The sequence below is a fragment of the Pezoporus flaviventris genome, unplaced genomic scaffold (genome assembly GCF_033815535.1).
Source record: "Pezoporus flaviventris isolate CSIRO_AGI_PZ_B2104156 unplaced genomic scaffold, CSIRO_AGI_Pfla_v1 ptg000007l, whole genome shotgun sequence".
NCBI lineage: Eukaryota > Metazoa > Chordata > Aves > Psittaciformes > Psittacidae > Pezoporus > Pezoporus flaviventris.
Genome location: NW_026892555.1, coordinates 10,481,281 through 10,489,992, shown reverse-complemented (window position 1 = coordinate 10,489,992; position 8,712 = coordinate 10,481,281). Strand labels below are relative to the sequence as shown.

At 53.1% G+C, this 8,712-nt stretch overlaps 1 protein-coding gene across 1 annotated transcript; it reads left to right on the top strand.

The window, feature by feature from the left end:
- Window positions 1-1,392: 1,392 nt before the first annotated feature.
- TRIB1 (tribbles pseudokinase 1) lies at window positions 1,393-6,785 on the top strand. The gene is made up of 3 exons (XM_061447725.1): window positions 1,393-1,826; window positions 2,251-2,543; window positions 4,545-6,785. Exons 1-3 carry the CDS (start codon window positions 1,524-1,526, stop codon window positions 5,011-5,013), a joined length of 1,065 nt encoding a protein of 354 aa, XP_061303709.1. The 5' UTR covers window positions 1,393-1,523; the 3' UTR covers window positions 5,014-6,785.
- Window positions 6,786-8,712: the final 1,927 nt, after the last annotated feature.

Sequence of the window (8,712 nt, the reverse complement as noted above, 5' to 3'; positions counted from 1 at the left end):
GGAGTTTCATGTGTTTCTTAAAATACACTGGAAGTAGCTGAAGGCATGCACGGGTTTGCGGTGCAGTTATCTGTCAGGAATCTGAGCAAATACCTGCACGCACAGCATCACAGCTCCAGAGCTGGGGCACCCGAATGGGGCCCTTCTGCTGCTTAAACAGACCTGGGAAGCGAAACGGGAGAGGAACTGATCCTGCAGAGTAACAAGGCGCAGGCTCCCAGTGTCATTAGGGAAGCCTCAGCACTGATTTGCATATATGTAAACAGCAAAGCTGGAGAGCTGCTTTCTGAAGCACTGTTGTCAACACGGGAGCTGTCTGCAGCTTTTCCAGGGATCATTTGTTGTCTGCTTTTCTCTCATTTTTCTTCTGTTTACTCACAGCCCTGGCTGCAAATCTATTTACTGTTCCTTTAAACCCACACGTTCGGGGCTGGACTGTCTGCTCCTCACCGGTCACTTCAGCAGCGGGCTGCTGCTTGCTCTCCATGCTATTCCTTTTTCGGAGAGTCGATAGTTTTAACATGGGAAACACCCAATGCCAAGTGGTTCTGATGGTGCACGTTAAGCTGGTGCGCATGGTTAACGCACAGCAGCCTCATTGTGCAAACCTTGGGATGAATGATGGTTATTTAGTGATTAGTGAAAAGCAAGGATTGGGGCTGGGGAGAAGCCACAGTGCATGTATACAGGAGAAGCTGCTGGCACTGAACTGGGCTCGCTTTCTCTCCGCATTCACCCTGGCTTCACTCTTTGTTTTCACACATCGCACGAGGCGATGCTGTCTCGAAAGCACTACAGCAACATTTGGAATTTCTGGCACCGCTTCCCAGCGGCGCACGCTGGCCCTGGATAAACCCGCTGCTGCCATGGCCAGGGCCGCCTTTGCAGGAGAAACAAATGCTCATCCTTCCGTGCCGGTGACTTTATTGCTGCTTAGCTTCGCTAGGAAACCCTCCCTGCACTGGGCTCATGAAGCCTCTCTTTGGGCTTACAAGTGGGCAGTGGAAGGTTGAGAAGTTCGGCAGCACGCTGAGCTTGTGAGGGGCGAACTCCAAAAGTGAGGGGTGATCCCCAAAAGAGTGGGGCGACTCCCAAAAGAGCGAACCCCAAAGGCAAGGGGTGATCCCCAAAGCGAGGTGCGCCCCCAGGCTCTGCCATCCTCAGCAGCCTGACTCGGACACACGATGTCCTTGCTCAGGACCGGCTGCAGGACCTCAGCAGGGTGACCCCACCGCCCCGCCCGGCTGCGTGTCCCGCCGCGGCCGGGGTTGCGGCGGGCGGAGCGGAGCGGAGCGGGGCGGGCGTGCCCGCGGCTCCCTCCTCCCCTTTCCCCGTGCGTCAGCCCTGGGAGGAGGAACCAGGGCGCTTTTTTCCCCCCTTTTTTTTTTAAAGCCTCCGAGCCCCGGAGCGCGGAGTCGGCTGCCGATGGTGGGCACGGCCCGACGTGTCTGCGCCGAGAGCGAAGGGATGCGCGCAGCGCGCACCGCCCGCCTCTAGCTCCGCGCCCGCGCCCGCGCCCCCCCATGAGCCGCCCCGCGTCCCTGCTGCCGGCCGCCCGCTGCCGCAGCGCCCCGGCCAAGCGGCTCCAGCCGCTCCACGACGGCCCCGCCGAGGAGGCGCCGGCCGCCAAGTGCCCTCGTCTCGCCGACTGCGGCCCCCCGGACTGCCTGAGCGCGCCCGGCTCCCCCTGCTCCCCCGCGTCCCCCGGCGGCGGCGGGGCCCCGGGACCCAGCCTGATCGCCTCGTACCTGCTGCTGCCGCTGGCCGAGCGGGAGCAGGTGTCCAGGGCGCTGAGCGTCAGCTCCGGGCGGGAGCTGCGCTGCAAGGTGAGCTCCGCGGGCGCGGGGGGCTGGTGGGGGTCGGGACCGTCCCGGTGCGTCTGAGCACCGCGGGACCGCTCTACCCGGGGGGAGCCGCGCAAAACATCGTCCCGCTGCTCCCCGGGTGGAAGTGCCCAGCCTGCCGCCCTGGGGAGTCATTTACAGGCGCCGGGAGTAAGCGCTAAGTCCGGTTACCTCGGAGCACCTTCCCCAGGAGGCTCTGGGGACGGCGCTTCGTTTCACTTGGGGTTTTTACCCTCTTTTCGATGCAAAACGAGCCGGAAGGGTCTCGGTAACCGCTTTGAACGACGCTCCAGCCGAGCCCTGGCTCCCCTCCAGCTCCCTCGTCATTGTTTGGGGAGAGTTGCTACGCGAGCGGCTGCTTTCAACGCCCTTGAGAACGAATTTTGCTTTAATTTCCTCTTTACAGGTGTTCCCCCTCAAACACTACCAGGACAAGATCCGGCCGTACATTCAGCTGCCGTCACACAGAAACATCACCGGCGTCGTCGAAGTCATCCTCGGGGACACCAAGGCCTATGTGTTCTTTGAAAAGGACTTTGGGGACATGCACTCCTACGTGAGGAGCTGCAAGAGGCTGAGGGAAGAGGAGGCTGCCCGGCTGTTCAAGCAGATCGTCTCGGCTGTAGCTCACTGCCACCAGTCGGCCATCGTACTCGGTGACCTCAAGCTCAGGAAATTTGTCTTCTCCAACGAAGAAAGGTGAGTGGTTGTCAGTAGCCGGCCGGGGGGGGGGGGAGTGGGGAGGGAGGAAGGTCACATCCAGAGGTGCACAAGGCAGTGGGAACGGCTGCTGTGTCAGCTGGGCATCACTTTGCAGGCGATCCGAGTAGGTCCCCTCACGTGTGTGTAGTAGGTCCCGGATCTAACCGGTACGCGCTGACTCCTGGTTAGATCGGAGTTGATGAAAGGGAGGAAGCTCGCCAGGAGCTTCCTCTCATTCAGCAGAAGTTCAGTGGAACCCGCTGGTAGACAAAGGGACCATAGTTCGGGTGCTCGTTAGCGCCAGGAGATGTCGTGTGTGCCCCTCGGTCAGTGTGAAGTGAATCAAAGGCAGAGGAGGGAAGGCTGAGGCACTGTGCTGGGGAGGGGGAACATCCTGGCTCTGGGAGCAGGATGGAGCCTCTGGTCCTTCCTTGGGAAAGCCGTGGTGCTCCGGAGGGGTCTCCTTCCTGGAATCCCCTCATCAGAGTCATGCTGCTCACCAAAGATGTGCTGTGTCCTTCGAGGCTTTTATCCCTCCTCACTACTGGGGGCAGTGCTGTCTGTGCCCCTGTCCCATGGATGTGAGCATGCATAGGAGGGAAGGTGTGACAGTGTCCAGTATTGGTTTGGGAATCCCGCACTTGGGTAAAACTTAGCCTAAAGCCTAGGTTTATAGAGAGGAGACCCAGAACCTGGCTGTTACATTTAGGTTAGGGAAGGAATTCAGTATTTCCCTGGAGTGCTTGCTGCGTTTATAGTGCCTCACCGCATGTGGCAGAGCCAGAAATACACTTTTAATCAGCAAAACTGACTCTGACTAGTTGCTTATCATAGAATAGTGAGGGTTGGAAAGGACGTTAAGATTATCTTGTGGAAAGCTAAAAAAAGAAGTAAAAGCTGTAGTGGAGTTGTGCTTAATCTGATGAGCCCGGAGGTGATGCTGCTGAAGCAGAAGAAAATGCATTTTCACCTTGTTTAACCGGGCTGCGGCTGTTCAGGGTACCATTAATAAACGTGATAGGAAAACGAAGCAGCGCTGCCCCTCTTGCACAGAAACAGCCCCATGTTGACACGCAGAGAGAGCAATTCCTTTGAAGGAAACTATTGCAGCTTTTCCCGCCCATGAGGAGGTGAAACGTCTGCTGAAATGTTACATTGCACACACACTGGTCCCATGTGGAAATAGCGCGTTGCACAGGCGGGTGTCATGTGCGCGGCGTTTGGCAAGAAGAGGGTTAAGCAATGGCAGGCGGGTCCGGCGCTGGGCACAGGTGCAGTTTCAGGGCTTCCCGCAGCCAATCCCGGGCCCACGGTTCCCGTTGAGTCATATTTTCCGTTCGCAGAACCAATGGGTATCTGGCGAGGTCAGGCTGAGGACAGGCTGCAGCCAGCGCCTGCCAGCGCGAGGGGTGGCTGCTTTGCTGATGTGGAGCATCCCTTTCCCACACCAGAACGGGCGGTCGGGGTTAGAGCCACCTCCAGCTGGGGGGGGGGGGGGTGCGTGGTACCCTGGGGAAAGGCACAGAGAGTAAAGGACCAAATCAAAGCTAAAACAGAACCCTCAGGAGAGGCGATGATCCCGCAAGCAGGGAAGGGAGCTGGGGTTTGCAGCTTGCAAAGTCACGCAGCTGGATGCTGTTTGCTCAAAGTCTGAACCACAAATAGCAGCACTGTACCCAGTTAAACCCCTGCAGTCGCAGTGCAAGCCGTGTAGATAGAAGGTGACTTTGCTGGTGTTCCTCGAGAGCCCTCTGTGTTGTTAAAGCCTCCAGTACATGAAATAATCAGCCGTCGCTGTACACCTACTCGGCGCACGTAGCTGTGCTTCCATTACATGGGTCCAGGAGTCCAGGCAGCTTCTCTGCTGCACATTAAATAGTGTTTCCTCTCCTTTTCATTATGCCAATGCAAGAAGGGGGGGGTTACAGGTTGTTGTGGCTCCCTTGTGCCTGGGTGCTGCTATTTCTAACCCTCAGCTTCCTCTCCTGCCCTCCCTAGGACTCAGCTGCGGCTGGAGAGCCTGGAAGACACACACATCATCAAAGGCGAAGACGATGCGCTCTCAGACAAGCACGGCTGCCCGGCGTACGTCAGCCCTGAGATCCTAAACACCACGGGGACTTACTCTGGGAAATCGGCCGACGTGTGGAGTTTGGGAGTGATGCTCTATACCCTGCTGGTGGGACGCTATCCCTTCCATGACTCGGACCCTAGCACTCTCTTTTCCAAAATCCGGCGTGGACAGTTCTGTATTCCTGACCACGTCTCCCCCAAAGCCCGATGCCTCATCCGCAGCCTCCTGAGGCGGGAGCCCTCAGAAAGACTCACTGCTGCGGAGATTCTGCTTCACCCTTGGTTCGAGGCAGTCTTGGAGCCTGGATATACAGACCAGGAGACGGGAACTTCGGATCAGATTGTTCCCGAATACCACGGAGACAGTGACGATATTAGTTCCTTCTTCTGCTAACCACAAAATCTCACAAACCTCAGCGGTTCCCACCTCCGGCATCTTCATAGGGTTTCATTTTTCCACGTTTGCAAACGCAACAGCATCTTAAAGTGCCAGTATGGTCAGAGAAGTGACCTTGTTTCAGACAAATGCCGACCCGTAGGTCTCCGCTCCCTGAATGCACTCAGTTTCATTCTCTTGCTCTGCTGGTAGGTCGGTCCCGCCAGCCCTGGAGGACCATGCAGCTTTGTGAGAGCCCCTTGGCTTTTCTCCTGCCTCCCGCATCCTCCACCGGTGTAACTGGTTGCATCCTGGCTGCAGAGTCTTACGGCTGGCGAGGGGTGAGACAGAAAGGCAGCCCCCTTCTGCTTTCCCATGGGGGTGCAGAGCCCCGGCCGCGATGTGTAGGGGTGGGAGGCACGAGGAGCACCTCTAACCGAGTGAATCTGACACAAGAGGTAGGAAGGGGAATCGGCTCGGCCGCACCAAGTTGCAAAGTAGCTTTCTGACTGTAAGAGCACTTTAGCGAGGGAAGGAAGTCTTCACCTGACACAGTCAGCTGCCTGCTGGCTGCTGCTCCTGCAGCTCATCTTTCTTTCAGAGGCATGAAGCTCCTAGATCCACCTGTAAGACAAACCACTGCTGTGGCTCTTTCTGAAGCAGAAACAAGTGGATCACCCAGCTGGATCCCCTCTGATTCCATTCGCTGACCGGGAAAGCATTTTAAATAGACTTAAGCTTTGCGTTACCATGGTGTAGCCTATACAACTTTATGCCCTCTGCGAGCTTGTCAAGTAGCAGGTCTCGTTAGCTCCGAGTGCCAAAACATATCCGTTTACCGACCCGTAACACTATCGGCTGGGGCGCCTTCCCTTGGAAAACGATGAGGGGTATCTTGTACAGTACCTATAAACACGTCATGTTTTCCTACAGGCTCAACTCTTAAAAACATCACATCCACTCTCCTCTTTCCCTCCTCCATCCCCCGAAAAGTTAGTCTTAAGAGTAAAATCTCCATATGCCCTTAGTTGATTATTCAGGTATGTTGTTTGCCCCCAGCTACAGGGGTGGTTTTCCCCTTAAATTTCGTTTTATTTGTTTTGCATGATTATTCATAGTCTTTCCAATGTGCGTGGATAATGAATATATCTCAATCGTTAGCTTCCTGGGTTGGGGGTCAGTAAAGCTTAGTCCTGCCGAAGATTTCTGCTTCGTTTCACATTCGTGTCCAGTGGCTTATGCAAAGAGGTGTCCGTTCGCCTTAGGCGAAAGCACGGCTTCGGGAATGGCCGTGAGGTGGGTAACGCATGCCCCTGACGTGACACAGGTCGAGTGAAGTCATTTTTAGGGTTAACCCCTGGCAAGCTGCAGTCCCACCACGCGTTGCGAGAATACCATGTATACCTCATGGACTGTGTACTTTGTACATACCTTACTGTTTGGGGGGGTTGTTTTCTTGTTCTGTTGTACTTTGTTTGTCCTAATAAGAGGTGTCGAAGAGCAATTTAATGTGAATTATTGTTGGCAATACTAACTTGACAGAATCATGAGCATTAAGAGCAGGGCGCTACAGCTCTCCGTTGCACTAAACCTCTCATGATTGCTTGACATTTGTATCTGTGATACAGTTTAACCCTTCTATGAAAAACAGTACCTTTGTATATATTGGTAGAAAGTTCTGCCAGAAAAGCTAAAAACACTATGTCCAACTTGTAAATATGTATATGTATGTGGAAACCTGGATCATAAAGTCTGACTTGTAGAGAGTTTTAATAAACTTGGTTTCATAAGGTTTGTCACCATTTCTTGCGGTGTCTCAAGGGGAACACAGCCTGAGTATGCCTGGTTCAATCTGAAAAGATGGGGATCTGCTCATCTGTGGTCTCTGTGCATGCTCCATCGTGCCTGAGCTACCAGGGTCTGCCTGGGGTTGTGTCCCCAGAGGGATGAATGGGAATGGGGGATGGCTTCTGCCTCTTGTGGGGTAGAAAGGGCTTGAGATACCCCTAGAGCTATGTGAAATGGGGTATCCATCCGATAAACAAGAGGGAGAGGAGTTACAGCTCTGCCTCTGAACTTTAGAAACCCTATTGCCTTTCAGCACATGCATTCACTTCCATCTGCACCCCGTGAGCAGAAAATGCTGTGGCACTGCACGGCTGTCATCCTGCACCTGTGTGAGAGGCAATGTGATGCTCAAGACAGTGGAAAATCAGATCTCAGGTGACTAAAAGCGAGCAGCCAGAAGCAGAGGCAGCAGTCGAGGGCACTGGCTTTAACGGGGAGCTGGAGCCAGTGGCAGGGTCTTGATCCCACTGCTGGGAGGCAGAGCTGAGGGCACCCGGTGCTCCAGTTAAAAATGGAGAGAAAGATTATTAGAGCTGCTTTTCTTTGTGGTGAGAAGAGAGGGGTATAAATAGCAGCAGTATCAAGGTTAGAGAATGCGCTTTCCTGAAAGAGATCAAGCCACCCTTGCAATCCACCCGGAGCGGTGAGATCATCGCTCACAAGTAGAGAGGAGGAGGAAGAGAGTCTTGATTTTTATTTATACTTTGCCTCATGTTTAACTTTGTCCTTTTGCTTGAAATCTGTTCACAGAGCAACTGCTTCCAGGCAGCTCTTTGAGCAGGAGCAACTTCAGAAAGGATTTTGCTTTTAGAAGGGGAGTGGAAAGAGGAGGAATAGGGACCTGGTTGGTGCTAAAGTGAAGTGCACTGACTTGAACCAGGCACCTTGACTCCCACTGCAAGAAACCAGCGATCTGTGGCAGTAAGCATATTTTCTTAGCACTTGCTGAGTGAATGTCAGGCACCGAAATATCTCAAGTTACTTTACTGATGTTATTCTTGCAAGACTTGTAAACATACATGCGCCACATAGCCTGACTGATTGAATTACCCCCTGCCCTATGATGCTTTCGGGCTTGGAGAGAAGCCCTGGTGCACCCTTTTAAAACAACTGCAGAACGTTTGTGTTTCGGTGAAACCTTGAGAACTTTCAAAACACCTTTTTTTTCACCCCTTGCATTAAGTCACCCTCAGTAGGTGAATGTGTAGGCCATCCCGTGACTTTATTTCACAGAAGCTATGCTGCAGAGCAATTAAAATAAATGCCAAATTGTAGTAACATCTGCAAACAGCCTCTGTGTTGCTTTAGGGATTATAATGCAACATCCGTTTGTACAGCAGAATAAATTGCTATTGCTTCGTTACCCCATCGTTTGTATTATTGTATACAAAGTTTCAGAGCATGTTGAAAGCACCAGCATATTAAGTGATTAAACTTTGATGGTGGGTGTGAGAACTTTGATTTATGCAATGCATACGTTTCTTTTTGAGAGAGTCATAATTTGTCTATTTTTAAATGGCCCTTTTGGATGGGGAGTGTAGGCATCTCTTATGTATTTCTCAGACCTGGTCACTATTTTCATCTTGAAGTTGCAAGGTGTTGCTGGCCTCTCTGAATAGTGCTGGGAGCCTTCATTCCTCTGTTTGCTGCTCAAAATGCAAGCTGAGGATTTTCAGTACATCCTCGGATCCATCCTAAACTGGCATCAAACCACCTCCCAGTCAGGATTGATCCTGCATCCCAAGTACATATTTTTATCAGCTCTTGATACTCTGGCTGCATTTTAGGCATCGGTTCAATAATTTTCGTTTGAAGTAGCACAGCAGAATTTATAAACCAGCTTCATCCTAAAGCGCCAGGTAAAAGAGC

Excerpts from the sequence above, each read along its gene's own strand:
- TRIB1 (XM_061447725.1), top strand. The coding sequence starts at position 1,524 with ATGAGCCGCCCCGCGTCCCTGCTGCCGGCCGCCCGCTGCCGCAGCGCC. Across the intron at positions 1,827-2,250 it reads GGCGGGAGCTGCGCTGCAAG|GTGTTCCCCCTCAAACACTA; the intron begins GTGAGCTCCGCG and ends TCCTCTTTACAG. Across the intron at positions 2,544-4,544 it reads GTCTTCTCCAACGAAGAAAG|GACTCAGCTGCGGCTGGAGA; the intron begins GTGAGTGGTTGT and ends TGCCCTCCCTAG.